The 18,870-nt window shown below is 42.2% G+C and overlaps 1 protein-coding gene across 11 annotated transcripts in view; it reads left to right on the top strand.

Annotated features, from left to right (window-relative positions):
- Positions 1-18,870, top strand: part of RAPGEF6 (Rap guanine nucleotide exchange factor 6) — a 122,622-nt gene that overhangs the window by 39,320 nt on the left and 64,432 nt on the right. For all 11 annotated transcript variants that reach the window (XM_041397916.1, XM_041397911.1, XM_041397919.1 and 8 more), the window contains exon 6: positions 5,067-5,210. In XM_041397916.1, the coding sequence (XP_041253850.1) occupies positions 5,067-5,210 (144 nt within the window). The remainder of the gene's footprint in view (positions 1-5,066; positions 5,211-18,870) is intronic.

The following is an 18,870-nucleotide window of genomic DNA, read 5'->3' as shown; positions in this document are numbered from 1 at the left end:
AACACTCACTGGCACTGCCAAGTGCATGTATAGATGCACCTATATGTGCTCAGAGAGTGTAGCTTAGTCCTTCCAAGGTTGTTGTACACGTGCTGTGAGCAGTGGCAATACTAGGATTGCTTTTCCATTGTGAAGACTGACATTGTATCCCAGCAGTGTGCCTGGGGACACAGGCAGATCTCTTCCAACTTTCACCTTAGATGTTTTTAATGGAGCTGGAACAAAGCTGTTTGTTGTGCTCAGAACCCACGTGTCTGTTAATCAGACTCCCATCTCCAGACTGCTATTGATTTAGCTGCCCTAGATCTAGATATGGTAACATTAAAACTAATATTTGACAGTGTCTCTTACTGAGCATGTAAATACTCAGCTTCCATAAAATATTTGTTTCTCACAGTGCATTACCAGCAGGGATGTCAGCAGTGTCCTGTACCAAGTCCACTTGCTGTCCTTTGTGCAGCTTGCTCTGTGCAATGTCAGTCTGACTCTGCCCATGGACTCTGATAGCATCAGTAGTATGCTCTATGATGCAGCACATATTTTAAGCTACAGTCTGCCTTGAAGTGCAGGTTAAGAGTGCAAGAAACCTGTCTTCATCTCTAGAGTGAACCAGTTAATTTGTTTTATTCTGAATTGTCCAGTCTCTTCTCAAAGCTGGAATTTTGGAGTGGAGATTTATGCCTGGAGGGATGCCACAGGTCTGTTTGGGTGGCAGTGTGTACAGCCATGTCAGGGGAGTGCCCCAGGCCCTCTGGTTTGCATTTGCTGCTTTGCATTTTTACTTTTTAGTTGCAGCTGCCAAGGAGTGGTGTGCTGAACTGAGCATGTGGTAGGCTCAGTGTGCCTGAGTGCTGTGCCTGGGCTGAGCTGAGTCTTGCTCCTCAGTGCTGCTGTAGCAGAGTGAGAAACACTCACTTATCCAGTCATATCTATTATCAGGTATTAGGGAGAAGTTCTTCCCTGTGAGGGTGGTGAGTCCCTGGCACAGGCTGCCCAGAGAAGCTGTGGCTGCCCCATCCCTGGGAGTGTTCGAGACAAGCCTGGATGGGGCTTGGAGCAACCTAGTGGAAGACTAGACCAGCCTGGTCTGGCTGGTGACTTGGCTCCCTGCAAGTACTTTTGTAAGTTTGTGTGAGAAATATTTCATGGGCAAAGGAAATCTTAAGAAATACCTACATCTTTGGTCGCATCACCATTGCATTAAAGAAATAAAAAAGAAATAAATTAGAAATAAATAAATTTAAAAAAAGAAAAAAGACGATGGAAATAAAAGAGGAGTTTCTGTGCAGCGTGTGCTTCAAGAGAGAAACTGACCCTGCTGAAATATTTATGGAAGGATCCAGTGTTGTGTGTGTAACCTGAGGAGGCACAACTGTGCTGGGTGTTTTCAGAGCAGCACAGTATCACAGTAGCTGGGGAAGCCAGCACTGGCCGTGTCAGCAGCCTCACACTGCTGGGTGATCCTGGAGACAAAGGCATGGCCCAGACAGCTGTTTGCTCTCTTTTAAATCTCCTGAATTGTCTGTAATTGTGATTAAATGCCAGTGAGAGTATAATGGCACTTGAAAGTATCTTATATTCTTCTCTTGAACTTCAGTATAATTTTCCAGTAGGAAAATCAGAGAATTATAAGTGCAGAGTAGTTTCCTCATTATATTTGTGATCATATTTTACAGGTAAATGTAGCTAAAGGTGCTATTGGCTGTATTTTCTAGGAAGCACTTCAAATAGTGTGAGAAAAAAGCATCAGTGTGGTGGCGTTCACCTTGCTAATGATCTTCACTGACACAAGGTGTACTTGAGTTTTAGTTCCCTGATTAACTCTTATTAATTTCTCTTAATTCTTTTATTTTCTGTAGTTTTTAATTTGCAACATTCTAATGAGGTTTAATACATAATGAATATTTATCTTCAAGCAAAATAATTAGTTAGCTGCTTTAATGGAGTTAAAGAACTCTATCGTTTCCTGCTGGTGACTGATTTTAATTTTCTTTTTCCTTCTCTCCTGTCATTTTAGCATGTAAATCAGTTTTGTAGTGGGAATCTTCTGGGAATGGACCCATTTTAAAGGCTATAAAATGTGGTCAACTTAAGTTAATGAGCATAACAGATAGTGTGTGAATGGGCATTGTAACTCATATTTTTGGAGGCTGAGCAATCTATTGAAGTAATAATAGCCCCATTTATCATTTAGGAAGATGGCCCAGAATTGCAGCATATCTTGGTATGTTGAAGTGTCATTACTGTTGTTCCTTGGTGCTTTCATTTTCTTTTTCAGATCTAAGCATAAGATTTCAGAAGAGCAGTGTGATATGTGCAGGTGGAAAAGAATTCATTGCTGCTTTGGACTGCAGAGTGAAACAAGAAAATCCTGTGGTTTAGATTGGATATTAGGGAAATTTTCTTCATGGGAAGGGTCAAGGCCTGGCACAGGCTGCCCAGGGCAGGGGTGGAGTCACCATCCCTGGAAGGATTTCATGGATGTGTAGATGTGGCACTTGGGGACCTGGTTAGTGGTGAGCCTGGCAGGGCTAGGGGCATGGTTGGACGAGATGATCTCTGGGTCCTTTTCCAGCCTTAACAATTCTGTGATACTGTATGAAAAATGAAATAGTGGGAAGCAGTCTGTGGGACAGTGTCTCCACCTGAGTTGATAGCAGCCTGGTTCTCCTGGCTCTGCAGTGCCAGGGAATCTGTCCTCCCTTTGCTTCCCCACCAGGACCCAGCTCCCAGCACTCACAGAGAAGCTGAATTCCTCCACAGGGCTGTGACGAGGGTGACACCTCTCTGCCAAGTGGAATTTTTATTTTAACCAGGTGAAAGCAGGGCTGAGTGAGGTGCCCAGGTGTGCATATCCTGTTGATGCACAGAACATCAAAAACAGTTACTGTGAATCATAATTGTTGACAACCTGTTGGTCAGCTGGACTCAAAATACTGCTCGTGCTGGTGGTACTAAGCTGGAAGCTCTGTGGTGTGGAGGTCTTTCCTGGTTTCTGATTTCCATGTTGTTTTTGTCAACAGCAGTTCACCAAAGGAAGCAGATGGTCTCATTTTCCGCCACTTGTTTGTTCTGACTTAATGCAATCAAATAATTTATTAATGCTTACATCTTAGTTTTCAGTTAGAATTGAGAAAGAAAAATAATTTACTCTGTCACGGAGTGTTTGTTTTAATTTAGCTTTAAAAATACCTGTTCACTTTGGGGTTTCTTGATAATAAGGGTTATCTGTATTGAAAGAGTCTTTGTCCACCCCAGCAGTTTCTCAGGTCCATGTTAATCTGTTCTGTTGGAGAAATTCGCTGCTTATTTTGGTTTCTATGGTCTTGTAAGACTGAATGCAAGAAAAAAAAAAAAGATAATGCATTTATTGATGGAGCTCACATACAAAAATATAAAATTAAATCAGCACATTTCTGTTTATTTAATTAATAACTCTGTACAAATCCAAAATTCCTTATTTTTGGATGACTTCTGTACAATTTGAGAGCAACATTGGTTCTAGCTAGAAATCCATATTTATGCTACATGAAGAAAGACTTCTATATCAATCATTTAGTGCATTTTTTGATGATACTGGATGGCCTGTTTAAAAAGATTTTTTTGTTTCTTTTTGTGTTTCTGCCTGCATCCATTTATTCTTCACACTCTTACACTACTGTGCTTACTGCAGTGCTGCAAATATGTATCTGTGGTTGTTGTCCTGTTCCTTTGCAAAGAGGTAGTTAAATTATAGTGAAAAGTGCGGTTATCCCTTTTTCAACTCAGCTTTTCTGATTTCTTTTTTTGACAGTATTATGTGAGCTTCACTCTTATTTTCTAGCTTTTCTAACTGTTGTATCTTTAACCCATGTTATTGGTGTGTGATTTCTCTATGGAATCAAAAACAACCCACAAGACAAGCTCAGCTGCTTGCGCCTTCCTTTGACCTCAGACAGACCATATGTATTTGGGAAAAGTGATGTTGAAGGTAGATGTAATCTTGCTTTTGTGATGGTGTTAGTTTGGTCACTTTCTTGTTTCTGTCTGTTAAGTCTTTCTGTGTTTCATTTCTTGGTATCTTTTGGATTTTAATTTTAAGGTAATTTACTTGAGTATGTGAAGTGAGCTGTGTAATACCATACAGAGGTTCTTCTCCTGTTCCAGTAGTATAGTCTTTCTAGTCTCCAATTTCTCCAGTGAAATTTGTAGAAAAAAAAATAAAAATAAGCCATTGAAGATGGTAGAAACTTCTACATAGTAAATACATTGTAGAGAAGCTTCTTGCCTGCTGCAGCCTATTCGCATGCATGTCTGTCCTGCTTCCTGCTGGGAGATATTTTTCCAAAACATCAAAAGGAAATGGGAAAGGATGAGACTGCTTTTTATAGAAAACAAGTATTGTAGCTATTTAGATAAAAGGTTTCATGTTGGCTTTTAAACAGATAAATTTAGCTAATTTTTTTTATGTTTAGTCAGAGATAATATTTAACATCAAGTTATGAATAAGTTCCAGCCATTTCTCCATAATCTACTGAAGTGATTAGGAGGCAGTATGACATAGGTGAAGTAGCTATTTATAAAAAAACTGGAATATTTGAAGTTGTTTAGCTGTGAATGGTACTAGAAATAAATTATGCTTTTAAAAATTACACTACTAAAAATGGGATATAATGCAATATTTTTGCCAGATTGTAAATACACAAAAAATGGTAACTTCTGTGTAGAAGATAAGCTTGAAATGAGCATTGCCTGTAACTCCTTCAATCTGATGCATGTGGGTGCAGAAGAGTTTCTGCTGATGAGTGACATTGTTGGGAGGATATCTGTGCTTTTTTTACTTTTTTTTTTTTTTTTTTAAAATACACTGTTTCCTGGAAGGAAACCGTGCCTCAGCTCATTGTAATAAGGCACTTCTGAGACCTGCAGCAGTGGTTCTCTGAAACAACCACAGTCATTTACTCCAGAAAGTTTTAGCTGTCCAAACTTATGTTTGTTCCTTCCCCATGAGCTTCATACGGCTCCATCGTCTCTCAGTGCTATGGAAGAACTGGATGTTTAACCAGGAGCCTGAACATGTGTTTCAGGTGGAGAACTCTAAAGACAATGAGGAAAGCATCTTGCAGAGAGAAGTGCCGCTGCGGCAGTCCCGCCGCAGGTACAGGAAGATCAACCAGAGGGGCGAGCGCCAGACCATCACGGACAACGTGGATTCCAGCAGCTACGTGTCGGTGAGTCTGCCCACCTCCTGGGCATTCTGGTGTCTGCATGGCCGCCTGGGCTTTCTGGTGCTGACAAAACTGGTGAAATAGGCCATGCTTGCTGGTTTTGAGAACACTTCTTTAGTGCTGAAGGGCAGTGAAGTGGTTTGGATTGGAGCACCATAGGTGGAAGTGAAGGTAGTAATTGGAAAAGATGGGTTTTTTTGGTTTAGGGATCTTCAGATGAGCACTATAAATAAATTGTAACGTGCACACTGGACAGAGAAATGGTCTTTATTCATTTTTTTTGTTGGTTTTACCTGGTGTACTTTTGGTAAGATGTAGGAATTGGTGGGTTTCTTTTTTTTCCTTAATATATTTGAACTGTGGATTAGAGCTGAGTTAATTGCAAATGCAGATCAATACAGCATTAATGCTCTTGTACTTGGTTGTGTTTACTTGCTTAAAAATAGTATAGTGGTAGTTCAAACATCAAAAAGAGTAACAACTGATCTAGTCTTAAATAGCAGCAGAGATTATAAACTCTGCACTGTGTGGAGTTACATACTTCTGTCGTTTCAGGGATGCAAAGTGTATGTGAGGGTTTTTCTTCACCATTATTTTTCAAACTTCCTACTTGCTAACAGGATATATGTTATCAGACAAATAATTTAATTGAAAATAATTGTTCTGGATAATTTGATCTGCTTTCAAAATCAAAGTTTAAAACCAGTATTAACGTTGAAGTACATTGAAGTACAAGCCCGGAATAGTATTCATGCTCAGAAGAGGAAAAAAACATTTCTCTTTGTTTCCCCCATCTTCCTTTTCATCTCCTCAAAAGAGGTAGACTCTCAGTTGATACACTTCAAAATATCTGATGTGTGCAGTCAGATATGAGCTTATAACTTATATGAGCTGATGTTTTTTCTATATGTTGGTAGCAGTTGGGTCGCAGGTGCTGATTTTAGGCCCTGCACAGCATTGCTGTGTCTGTGACAGGAAGAGAATATGCTTGAAGTTTAACATCCTCTGCCATCTCATTTCTAGAACTGTCAAATAAGTTGGATTTTATCATTAGCAAGACATTAAATTAGTTATTGAAGAAATGAGATATTGGACCCTCCCACTCTGGGCGAATGTGCATAAAGCTTGATTAGGAATTAAATTCCAGTCTGTGTAGGACAGAACCTATCTCTGTCTCTTTGGTGTTTGTGACAGTGAATAAGCACACAGCTAATAATTCTCAGGTTTCATTGCTAAGAGTAGGAGAATCCCAGGAGCAGCTGATGCTGGTGCTACCCATGCAGCTTGCCTGGGGGGATGCGTGAGAAGGGACTTGGCATCTTTGTTCTGAGAAAGACCAAGTTTCACGGCTTCCCGGATGATTTCAGAGGCTGTCAGTTACTGCTGCAAGGAGTCAGTGGGGTACACTCACAGGACTGTGGTTAGTCAACAGATCATGTCCTCATTAAGATTTTTCTTCAAGTTGGATTATTTTTCTTTGTCTTGATTTATTTAATTGTTACCAACAATACAGAGCGCCTGTGCCTGTAGCTGCTTGCTGCAAACCTGGTGGCTTCCTCATATTGGTTGGGGGGGGGGAAATACACACACACACACATATATATGTATATATATGTATGTATGTATGTATGTTTGATGGAAAATGGTATAAACTTCTTAAATCAGAAGCACATTCCCAAATCTGCTTTTATGTCTGCTATTTGTGTTAATTAGGAATATATAAGAAGAGTCTTGTAACACTGTTTTCCTGAATGAGTGACTGCTAAGTGGCAAGGACTAAACAACCACCTCTCTGCTACTAAATCTCCAAGACTTTGGGTTTTCAGCAGTCTGAATTGAAATACCAATCTTTGCTTTGTAGACTGCAAGCTTCTAATTGAAAAGTGTCATACTCGGAGTACTTAAGGTAGCAAAAAATAATGTATAACTCAGCCGATGACTGAGGAATCAAAACACGGTAACAAACTGCCTGTGTGAGGAAAAGTAAGGAAAAGTTTTGTGCCTATATTTTTCCATATTCCATTGTAAACTGGTAAAGTAATACATTTATTTTATGTATGATTAGTTCCATGCCTATATGAATGTGCTCTTACGTTGGTTCCTAGTGATCTTGAAAAACAGATTTCATGGTGTAACCCTTTATATAGCCCATGAGAGAAGGGTAGGATCATAGAGTGGTTTGAGTTGGATGGGACCTTAAAGATCATCTAGTTCCAACCCTCTTCTATAGGCAGGGGATCAGGATAAGGAGGAGGGTAAGTCAAACTTCCATTTTACAGGAACTTGTAATAAGGTTTCTGCCAGAGTGGGAAAAGTGTTTACAAACTCTCCAGCAGATTTCCAGTCTGGCATAATGCTAATGAATGAGTACAGAGTTGCTTTTCACTCTCCAGCCTGTTGCTGAGTGCTCTGTGACAGATGCTGAATGCAGCTTCATGGAGCTTTTGTGAGTCCTGTGTGCTTGGGGAGGGATTGGAGCTTTCCAGCCTCCACATGGACTCCAGTCTGTCTCCTGTGGTTGATGTTGGAATACTCAGTATGACACCATTTAAGTTTTTACATGCCTAATCCCTCATGTGCAAGTAGTTTTCTGCTTTCTAAAGAAAACTCAGATCCTTTAGGTACTGAAATTCAGTGTATTTTTAACCCAGCTAGGAATATTTCCTTAAATATAAGGTTTCTTGGGTTTGCTTTTAAGGGGAATTATCTATGCAATCTCCATTAACTCCTTAGAATGTAAATCTCAGCACATTAAATATACTGTGCTTATGTTTATGATTGAGGTCAATCTGTGTTTTGTAAAACATTACCTATTGGGTTGTGACATGAGCTAACATCTACTTCTCACATGGAGTACTTGTTGTTAGTGCTGGAACTTGTTCTGTAGAAATACCTGATTTGACACAAACCCAAGATTTATATGCAGATACTTTAAATAATATTTTTGATTGTTACTATCCTTGAATCTCTTCTTTTCTCTTACGCCTCTTAATTAAGTGAAAGAGTTCTAGTTCTTGATTTAACTGGATATCATCAGGATAGTTGACATTCAAATTATTGTGGGTATCTTAAATTTTTTCCCTCCCTGCCTTCCCTCAAATAAGCTAATGTTAAGAATGGATCATCTGATTGGTTTCTCTGGTGAAGGTGTTACCATTTAGACTGCTTTGCTATGTTTTTGTGGTTTACAGAACAGTGCTATTTCACAAGAGCATTGGTTGTCTGTAGAATTAGGAGTTGTTTGTTGTTGTTGTTTTTTTTTCCTTCCAGTTAAATTCAGTGAACACATACTGGCAGCGTTCTTTCTTTTCCCTCAGAGTGAAGAGGTTTCTGTTTCTGTCTCTATCTTCAAAGTGCTCAGTGTGTGACTTTGCTCTGGCAGCCCCTGTGCCGGGCTGGTGCTCTGGGGGTTGGTGAGCAGGCTGGGCTCCCCTCCAGATCCACAGTGCACCCAAGCCGTGGTGAGGTTCTGCTGGCACTGTGGTTTTCCCTTCTACAGCACAACAGGCCAGCCAGATCCCAAGGACAGTTGTGTATTTGGCAGAACACTTAGCAGTATTTTTTCAGGGTACACCACAGCCCTGCTGCTGTGAAGGGCGGGAGGATGTGGCTGTGTCACCGTGGGTCACGTGTGAGGCCATGGCCATGGTGGCCGCTTGAGAATGTGAGGCTGTCAGTCTGCCTGGGGCAGGTCTGAGCATCCCATCATTACATCAGATCTCTTCATCCTTGGGCATTTCTGGCCTTTTCCGTTTTTGTCACTTACTAATTCTGCATCTTGCACATCACCCCCACAGTAACGTCCTGACTGTGGGGGAGAAAGTGAGGCTGGACACATTTGGCAAAAGCTCTTGCTCAGAATGAATGGATTAGGAAGAAATGTGCCATTGGTGTTAATTATGCCAGCTCTTGCTTCAGATCTGATTTGTTATCAGGATTGCATGCCTTGGTGGTGATAAGCATCCAGCCAGGAGCTGGGGTCATTGCAGCAGGGCAGCGTCACAATGGAGACGAGTGAGTCATTTCTATTCTTAGTCTGCTTCTCAACCCAATCAATAATGCAACCATGTTTTATGATTACAAAAGAAGAAAGTAATAATACAGCCATGTTTTTTACTTACAGAAGAAAGAAGTAATTATTATCATCTTTGTTAAACTATATCCCAAACTTCTGTGCTCATGCAGTAGGAGCTTGCAAAACTGCAGCCAGAATAACTGCAAGTGACTTTTTAATGATAATGCTTAAAAAAAAAATTAATTGTAGTTGTGGTGCATAATAAAAATTAAATTGCTGTTTTGATCTTGGATTGAGTAATAGGAAAGTAAACAGTTCAGTTATTTATCTTCACAGTTAAAATATAAAATCTGAGATAGTAAGTTTTGCATTCATATTTCTCACAGTGTTCAATTCCAAACAGGGTTTAACAATTCAGTACAAATTTCCATGTGACTCAAACCTGTAAACTCAAATCTTTTTTTAATTTCAGTAATTTTTTTTAAATTCATGTTTATGGTCAGTAATTTGAGTCTGTGGACTCCCCATCCCTGGAAGTGTTCAAGGCCAGATTGGATGGGACTTGAAGCAACCTTGTCTAGTGGAAGGTGTCCCTGCCTTGGGGGGCTGGAACAAGATGATCCTTAAAATCTCTTCTAACCCAAGCCATTCTGTGATTCTGTGCATTTATTACCCACATACTTTTTTTTTTTTTTTCAAATTAAGAATATTTGTAGCTCCAAAAATAGTACATGTATGATCCAATGCCCATTTCTGTGGAGTTGTGACAACATACTGAATTTTTTCAGCTGTTAGGTTTATTGTAGAGCAGAATAAAGAAATTAGTACCAAACTGTAGTAGTAATCCACTTCCTCATAGATGCAATTTTTTTAAACTACTCTAAGAGGATGATGAGGTTTAAAAGATTTATTATAGTACTGCATTTTATGGACAGTATCTTAATATTTGCATTAAGTTAAATTTGTCCTGGAGCCTTGTAGAAGCATTTATCTTCAGAGAAGTCTGTTGCTGCAGACTGCTTGAGTGGCAAGTTTCTTGTTCTTTGATCATTACTTAATGTAATCCTGTCAGAGGCTGGAGGTAGAATGGGGGATCTCATAATTGGAGGGAATTAAGTCACATTTCAATATACTGGATCAAACCCATTAGATGCTTTACCATCACCAATCCTTTTCTTTTTAAATGCTATAAAACACTATGGGTCTTTTATATGCTACTTTTAACTACCAGGTAAATTTGCTGATCTGGTGCCTTTTATTGATATAAACCAAGTAAGACTGACTTAGAGCATGTCTCCAGCTGCCTGTTGTTAAACCTGGACATAGTATCACTGGTTTCTGTTTATTTGTTATATCAGTTAATTGTGGTGAGGCTGTGGCTGATTGTGTGAGTGGCTGAAATGACTAGTTCTTGAGCTGGAGGAAGGGTCTCTTTCCAGCTCATTGCTTTTTATTGTGTTTGTGTCCACACTTCCTCTTTTTGACACTTTTAAAAAATACTTGACAGAATTTTAACTTTATTAACTAATGACAGGCTGAGAGAGTTGGAGCTATTCAGCGTGGAGAGGAGAAGGCTCTGGAGAGACCATAGAGCACCTTCCACTGCCTGAAGGGGCTCCGGGAGAGCTGGAGAGGAACTTTGGACAAGGGCTTGGGGTGATAGCACAAGGGAGGATGGCTTCAGACTGACAGAAAGAGTCAGTTTAGATTGGTAATAGGAAGAAATTCTTTACTATAAGGTTGGTGAGGCCCTGGCACAGGCTGCCCATAGAAGCTGTGTCTGCCCCATCCCTGGAAGTGTTCAAGGCCTTCTTTGATGGGGCTTGGAGCAACCTGAGATAATGGAAGGTGTCCCTGCCATGGCAGGGGCTTGGGACTGGTTATTTTCTAAGGTCCCTTCCAACACAAACCATTCTGTGGTTCTGTGAATCAAAAGAAAATTCAGGTCTTGCTGAAATCCATGGGTCTTGCAGTGCACTTAAACGACACAGAAATTAATGTTATCTCTCTAGAGATGTTGTGCGATACAAAGAGATAATGCAGGTTGCTGCTTCCTGATGCTGTTTTTTCTCTGGTCTCTGTCTTTAATTTTGCATTGCCTAGGTGGATCCCAGCTCTCAGGTGCTCAGGAGCAGGCATGTGCTCAGGTTCCAGAGCATGTGCCAGAATCTCTGTTAGCCAGGTACCCTGTGCAGGACCGGACCCTGGAAAAGTCTACGTATGCTTTCCCTGTTTGCAGCTCTTCTCAGCTGCAGTTCTACGTGTTTCTTAGTTCTGTGATCAAAGAAGCAGCATCTGCAGTGTGTTCACTTCCTGTGTGGGCCCCTTTGGGTTTGGTTTGTTGTGGGCTGCACGCAAAGGACATGTGGGTGTGGAGCCGGCGCTGTCTGATGGAGGAGATGTACATGGATGGAGCCCCCCGCTTTCTGCAAAGGAAAATTACTGTTAGGCTGGGCTTTGGGTGGGGGAGGAGGCTGTGAATCAGGCAGTGATTAAGCAGCTCTGTTAACGAATGGTGTAGAGGTGTCTGCTTCCCAGGCCAGACATCTGGGGAAGGGTCTGCAGTGTGAGTCTTGACGAGGGGCAGCCGAGGGAGCTGGCGGGGCTCAGCCTGGAGCAAAGGAGGCTCAGAAAGGACCTTATCAGCCTCTACAACTAGCTCCCTGAAAAGAGGCTGGAACCGCGTGAGGGTTGATCTGTTCTCCCAGGTAACAAGTGATGGGATGAGCGAAAACAGCATCAGATTGAGACAGGGAATGTTTGGTTGGATATTAGGAAAAATGTATTCATAGAAAGGTTTGTAAAGCATTGAAACAGGCTGCCCAGGGCGGTGGTGGAATCACCATCTTTGGAAGTGTTAAGAAAAATCTGTGGGTATGGCAGTGAGGGCATGGTTTAGTGGTGAACATGCTGGTGGTGCTGGATTGATGGTTGAACTTCCAGATCTTGGAGGTGTTCTCCAGCCTTAACAACACTGTGATTTTACTGCTTCACTAGTGGAGCTGGAAACAGCCTCTGTCAGGGTCCTACTGGCATGCAGCAGGGGAACCTGTGCTCGGCATCTTAAACTCACCCTGGTCTGCTGAGGTGTCCTCGGGCACTTCCCTCTGCTTCTGTAAGCAAGGGGAAAATTGCCAAATGCGTGTTCTCTCATACTTCATTTTACATATTGATTTTGTCTGCTCATTTTGTCAGCAGTGTTACTTTCAAGGGGTCCTTGAAAGTCTGCCGCTGGTTATGGTGGTCATTAGCAAAACACCAATCCTCAAAGTGTGCTGTGCATTAAAAATCTTCCTAGGAATTTCCATAGACCACTGGTGTTTCCCAATCCAATTAATGAGCGCTTGCAGTTTCAAGTGAGTAATGACTTGAACAGGCTGTGGAGAAAGTACGAAAATACTTAATGAAAATACTGCCCTTTGGTTAAAATCTGTGTTTCTGATTTTTTTTTTTTTAAACTAACAACGTAATACAACATGTCAACCCCAATTTATCCATAATGAAAGTGGTTGTTTTTCAGACCGTATATTCAGGAGTTTCCCTAAAGATTTTATGGACTGGACAAGCAGGTTCTAAACTGATGTACAGGAATCAGCTCAGTTTGGAGGTGACATGTGCAGCTGTGTAACAGCAGTTAAGAGCGATGCACAAATGAAACTACACCAGACTGAAACTCGGGAGGGTTTATTTTAAGCAAGCACCTGTACTTACTGAAATCTGGCTGCTGGCAGTAGTTTACAGCCCTTCTCATAGCCCTGGGGAGAGCCTGTGGTGGGGGGTGATGCCTCAGTGTTGGGATGTGGCACCTTTCTGCTGCTAGGGAGAGCTACTCTGAGGTTGGTGACAGAGCCCATCTTCTCTGCTCTTCAAGGCCAGCTTGAACAAAGCTTGGGGAGCAGCCTGGTCTAGTGGAAGGTGTCCATGCCCATGGCAGAAGGGTTGGAACGAGATGAGCTTTAAGGTCCCTCACAACCTGTTCTATGATTCTTGTCTCAAAGGCCTGTTTTTGAACCTTTCTCCATCTCAAGTAAGTTTAGCAGTCAGCTGCACATCTGCTCCCTCCCCTGGTGTTGGGGTGATGATGAACCTCTGAACCCACAGCAGGTTTGTGTGTTACCCTCCCCTTGATCAGCAGAGTAGCAGAACTGCACTTGTTTGTGATAATTCAAGAAAAACTTGTGGATGTTTTTACACTAATTTCCTATTTGCAATCTATCAGTCTTTTTACCTGGTGAACACTTTCACCAGGAAGCCTGGAACTGTGTGGAAGCAGATCCAGAGCACAGTTTGTTCTTTGTGGGGGAACCATATTGCTGTCTTGACTGGCATCAGTCTGGAGAGTTGCTCAAACCTTGACCTCAGCTAGTGCTGACAGTATTGTGGGAAGGATGTACTTTTGTGGCAGAAAAACCTCCCAAAACTTGTAAATACTTTGCAAATTGCTACCACAAGAAGTAAAAATTCAATCACAGTGCTAACTGAAAGCAAACCAGTGGGAGATCCCAAATCAGAACTGTGGTTTAATAGGAAAATTAAAATAAAATGCAGTAGTACAAAACCATGGACAGTCAGAATACAACCTGACACCCTGTGGATCAGGGTGTTGGTAGCAGCCCCATTAAGTGGTGTCTGCAGCCTTCCTGCAGTGACAGGTGTGGTTCTGTTGGAGCAGGGATCCTGCAGAAGGGTGGAGTTTTCCTCTGAAGGTCAAGTGCTGGTGTAGATGGGCCTGGTCTTCCTCTGGGAATGCAGTGGGAAAAGGCTGACTGTGGTGTTCCAAATAGCAGATTCTATCCAGGTAGGAATGCTTGGCTCCTCCCCCTGGGCGGAGCATCCCCAATGGGATGATGGAATTTTGTCAGCCATGCAGTGACACTCACTGACCCATTAACAGAAGACATTTCCTGGAGGGAGGATGGGTTGTGGAAGAGATAAAAGAGCACTGCCCCACCTGGTTTCAACAGATGGTAATGGATTACATACTTCTGGTTACATCTTGCATTGCAACCTAAGACAGCACTCCACACAATAACCAGTTATTTGTTTCTTCTTTTACCACACAGACAGATTTAAACCATTGTAGAAATTAATTCAGTTCCTTGGAAAATACATGAGAAAATATTTTATGTAGCATGTTCAGGGAGTTAATCTCTGATTTGATGGACCCTAAGGGTTTGGGTGGCAGTTCCAAAGTCATTAATTCTTTATAAGCAAGCTCTTATGCAAACTCGATGGAGAATGATGTGTGAGGATTGTACCCACTGCTCATAACTGCGTTGTGTCACTTGGGGGTTGATGGTAAAAGATGCTCTGCACCAGAGAGATGTTTTGTTTCTTTTGAGGACTTAAAAATCTTTTGTGTATGAGTTGCAGTTCCTTTTCTGATCCTTGTTTTTAACATTATTGTTTCAATCTCTTGAAATGACATATTGGGTGGCTTCTTGTAGGGAAATCTGACAGGGTAGTAGCCAGCAAGCTGGTCTCCCTGTGTGCAGGGAGATGGTTGCATCCATGGATCTGTTTTTTATTTGATGTCTTCCATCTGGGCTGCTTCTGTCCAATATGCTCTACTCAAATGTAACAGCCTGGTTGTAGTCTCACTTGTAGCCAACTCAGCCTTTTACTTAGGTTTAGGTTTCTCCTGCCTAGAGAAAAGTAGTCCTGTGAAGGGTTATTTTGTGTGTTAGCCTTGTAAAGTTGTAAGTTGGAGTTGTTGGGTTTGATGTCACATAGTGATGAAAGATTTCTTTGAAGGGCTGTGATGGTGTTGTCTTCAACTTTGTTTTCAAGGTAAAATGGATTTCTAATTTAGAATATGGAAATTCACATCAACTCAGTCGTGTTCTTCATAAGCCTCATGGACCAGTTTAGAGATACAGAATATCCTGAGCAATTCTCAATAAAAATCACCATCAGGAAATGTCAGTGCATAATTATAAGCATTTGGATGCTATTGTTTTCCTTGGAAAAACTTGGCATGAAGACCACTGCATGTAGGAGAGAATAGCTGCATAAGTATCTTTGGTTTTGGCATAGAACTGATTACTATCTAATGACATTTAACAGCATTCCTAGTTTTATATTTGATATGTGGCATCTTTCTTAATGCTGATATATATGTCTGATAGATAAAATACTAGACTAAATGGGACCATCACTGTATCTTGTCATTATTCCTTACCTTGTTCTTGCAAGTCAGACTTGCTTTTTGCCACTGAGTTTTACTGGGTTTTGTTCTTACGAGAGAAGTTTCTAGTTGAAGGTAAAATAGCCACAGTACTCTATTGTCTTTATGATTTTGATTTTGTTTCCTTTGAAGTTTGGTTAGCAGTTGTGGTTTGTCAATTTGGAGTGCAGGTATGGCATCTGGCTTACCCCTTGCTTTATCTGTCAGATCAGTTTCTCAGGCTGGGTGAGAATAGCTGGGGTTTCCTGCTGTTTTGCTCTCAGTGGAGGGAGGACCCCAAATGACGCTGGGAAAAACTTTCTCTGAGCATACTCAGCTTTGCATTTTTAAAGCTGATAAAGGCTGGGTTTTACTAGAAAATTACAAAGTTTAGAAATTGCTGTACTGTGGTGCTCCATCTGATGACAGAGGCTTTGCACAGCTGCTGTAGGATCTGTGCTGTGTTTCCCCAGCGTGGCTGGTCTGGGGATCCAGATCTCAGGATCTGCAGACCCTGAGTGCCTCGTACCCTCCCCGTTACTCCGTTCACTCTGCTACAGAACTCAGACAGTGCTGAGCCTGGCTGGTCCCAGCCTGGGTCTGGGCTGGCTGAGCTGTTTGCATGAAGTTGTGCCTGAGCACAGGCAGGTCTGTCAGGGTGGGACTCCTTCACCCTTCAAACTGGATGCACTGACCACTAATAAATGAGAGTGGACTGTTCAAAATTACCCTTGCTTAGGAGAGACATTTTGGTAGGAGGAGTCAAATCCCTCCCTTCTTCCCACTTGCAGGCTTCCAATTTAGTGTTAAGCCTCAAGCAAAAAGAGAAAAGAAATACTGAAAGTGGCATTTTCATGATTTTTTTTAACCTCATCTGTGGACTTAATGAATTATTCTCAAGGTCGTTTAGTTAGAAGCCTTTTTCTTGTGAAAGGTGTGGTTGGTAGTACCTTATGTTTTAACTAGGCTTAATCTAGTTGGTTTAACCTGAGATGCTGTTTTGAATAACTGAGGGAAGAAAAAGTGGTATTTTGTATGGGTTTTTGTATCGACTTTTGCAGAATGAGAAAAATACATGCACCTTTATGGGCTTTGCAAAGGGGATACTCCACCTGGCTTCCCTGGTCACTGTCAGCTGAGGAAATCACAGGCAGGTCCATGTTAGGTTTGGGAGGTGTTGTCTCCCAGGAATCTAGATTTGAGACTAGATTGAGGTTGTGTTTAGTGAGCAAAATCCTAAATGTGTTTGGGAAATTTTGCTGTGGGATATTAGCTGTTTTGTCCTTTCTGTGTCTCTGAGGGGATTCAGTTCCCCAGACTGACCTTTTTGGGGGTTGGTATCCACACCTTTTCACCACCAGGGATTTTTGGGTCGCAGACCTTCCCAGACTTCCCCACCCCTTGCCAAAATGAGATGCCAGGAAGGAAGGGAGGAGCGTGGTATGAATCATCTCAGTTCAAACCGTTGAAAGGAACTTTATTTGTGCGAGTCCATAGCAAAGGGGGCTTCCCCCTTCCCCACCAGTGCCGTCATCCCTGCTTGTGATGCGGATCATGCTCTGCCTGGCTCTGCAGAGTGTGCAAGCGAGACAGAGCTGCAGGAGAGAGCTGTAATTTATAAACGTATTATAAACCATATAAATCTGAATCATTTTAAATAGAAGATGACCTTTCCCTGCTTAACACAGCAGCTGAAAAAAAGGGTCGGGGTAGTGTGAAAGCAGTGGAGAAATTCAATCCATGGTGCCTTTTTATTGTTCCTCCTGTGTTGCTGGTGCTATATTTAGAAGCTTACATCACTTAAGGAATGATGACAGTCTCTGCCCTCCCCCTCCCGCTCTCCCCCTGCTCTCCCTCGCTCCTTCCCTTAGGATGGATCATGTTTTCATACTACTTATGAGACCTACAGATCTTGGGGTAGGATTTTTCTACAGCCTTTTAGTGAGTGCTGCCGTGGAAAGCGACATGTGTAAGGATGCGATGGCACCACGGAATGTCGCCCTGAAGGGGAACAGGAGCTTGTGGTGCTGCTTTCCCTGCCTCCCCTTCCTAAAGAGTCAGGAACAGGGTGGAGGTTGTATGTTTTTTCCTTTTTTCCTGAGAAGCCCTAGTGAGGGACTGACCATGCCACGACAATACAATGAGTTGCTTTTGGTGTTTAAGTTCAGAGGTGGGGAGAACCTCTGAGCAGCATGGCAGTGACACTGAGTCCAGTGAGCTGTGCCAGCATGGCAGGGTCTGCAGCAGGCTCTGCCTTCTGCACCCTCGCTCCCTGTCCTTGCCTGTCTGTCCAAAAAGATGTAAAGTACTCAAATCTATGGAAATAACCTCTTGATGCAGGTGCTCTTAATGCTAAAATATTTCTGCATTATGCTGCTATGTTTGGCAATTTCCACTTGGAAAACTCTATTAAAATGAATTATTTTAGCCTGAAACATATTTGCCTGAGTGTGTGCAATGACAGATCGCCTTCTGAGCAGCGGTTGCCATCCCCAGCCCCCACCATGGGCTTGGAGTCAGGATGAGACCAGAGCTGCTGCACTGGGAATGGGGGGGCCAGGGAAGGTGCCTGCTCATGTCTGAGCACTGCAGGAAACAGCGTGGCAGGGACAGTGTGCCAGCGGCCGCCTGCCTCTGAGGACAAAAGGACAGAAGTCCTGAAGCCCAGCTCGAAGCCCCAGGCCCCTCAGCCAGCAGCTCTGCCGTGATGGCTTTGAGACCGTCCCCATCCTCCCCGCTGGAATTGCACAATGGGCTTTTCTTCCTCTGATTGATCAGGAAAAAGTCCTGCTGCTTGTGGGGGTACCTCTGCCAGCAGCTGCTGGTGCTTCCCGCCTGTGCAGGGCTTGCATTTGTGGTGTCCTTAAATAGGGGGAGATTCTAATCCTGCCTAACTGAATGTGCATTTAAATTATGAAAGTCTTTGCTATTCTTTTAAAAACATCTAATTTTTCAGTGACTTACTCTTGTTAGACAATTAGAACGTGCAGATTTGGTTAACAGTCTGTAGGATTCAGGTAGCATTATGGGAGGATAAAGAGAATGATGCAGAGAAATCTATGGAGTGGTATTTCAGCATGGAAGTAAATCAGTGTTAAGGAACAAAGACTCCCTTTACTACAGAGATTGTATACTGTTTTTTCCTTAAGATTTTCTTAAAACTTAGATTCTGGCTTAAAATGTGACTGGTTATTTGCTGTTTGTGATTCTGCTCAATGCTGCAGCTCTTCGCAAGTATTTCAGTTGTGATCACTACCAAGCCTTTGTATCAGATTTTTTTTTTAATCTCAGAGTTGCTCTAGTTTTGAGATTTGTCATTAAACAGACGATTTATAAAAAACTTGCATCCCTGTGCTGCAGGGATCTGGGGCTGCAGAGAGGCATGTGTTTAAATAAATAAATAAATAAAGGAAAGCAGAACAGAGTGGGGGGATGCCTCAAAAGCCGGGGTGTGGAAGTAGGTCAGGTTTTCCCCCCACCCG

Source organism: Onychostruthus taczanowskii, unplaced genomic scaffold (genome assembly GCF_017590055.1).
Source record: "Onychostruthus taczanowskii isolate IOZ18803 unplaced genomic scaffold, ASM1759005v1 scaffold14, whole genome shotgun sequence".
In the NCBI taxonomy this organism is placed as follows: Eukaryota; Metazoa; Chordata; class Aves; order Passeriformes; family Passeridae; genus Onychostruthus; species Onychostruthus taczanowskii.
The sequence above is the reverse complement of the archived record's forward strand: the minus strand, read 5'-3'. Positions and strand labels throughout refer to the sequence as shown.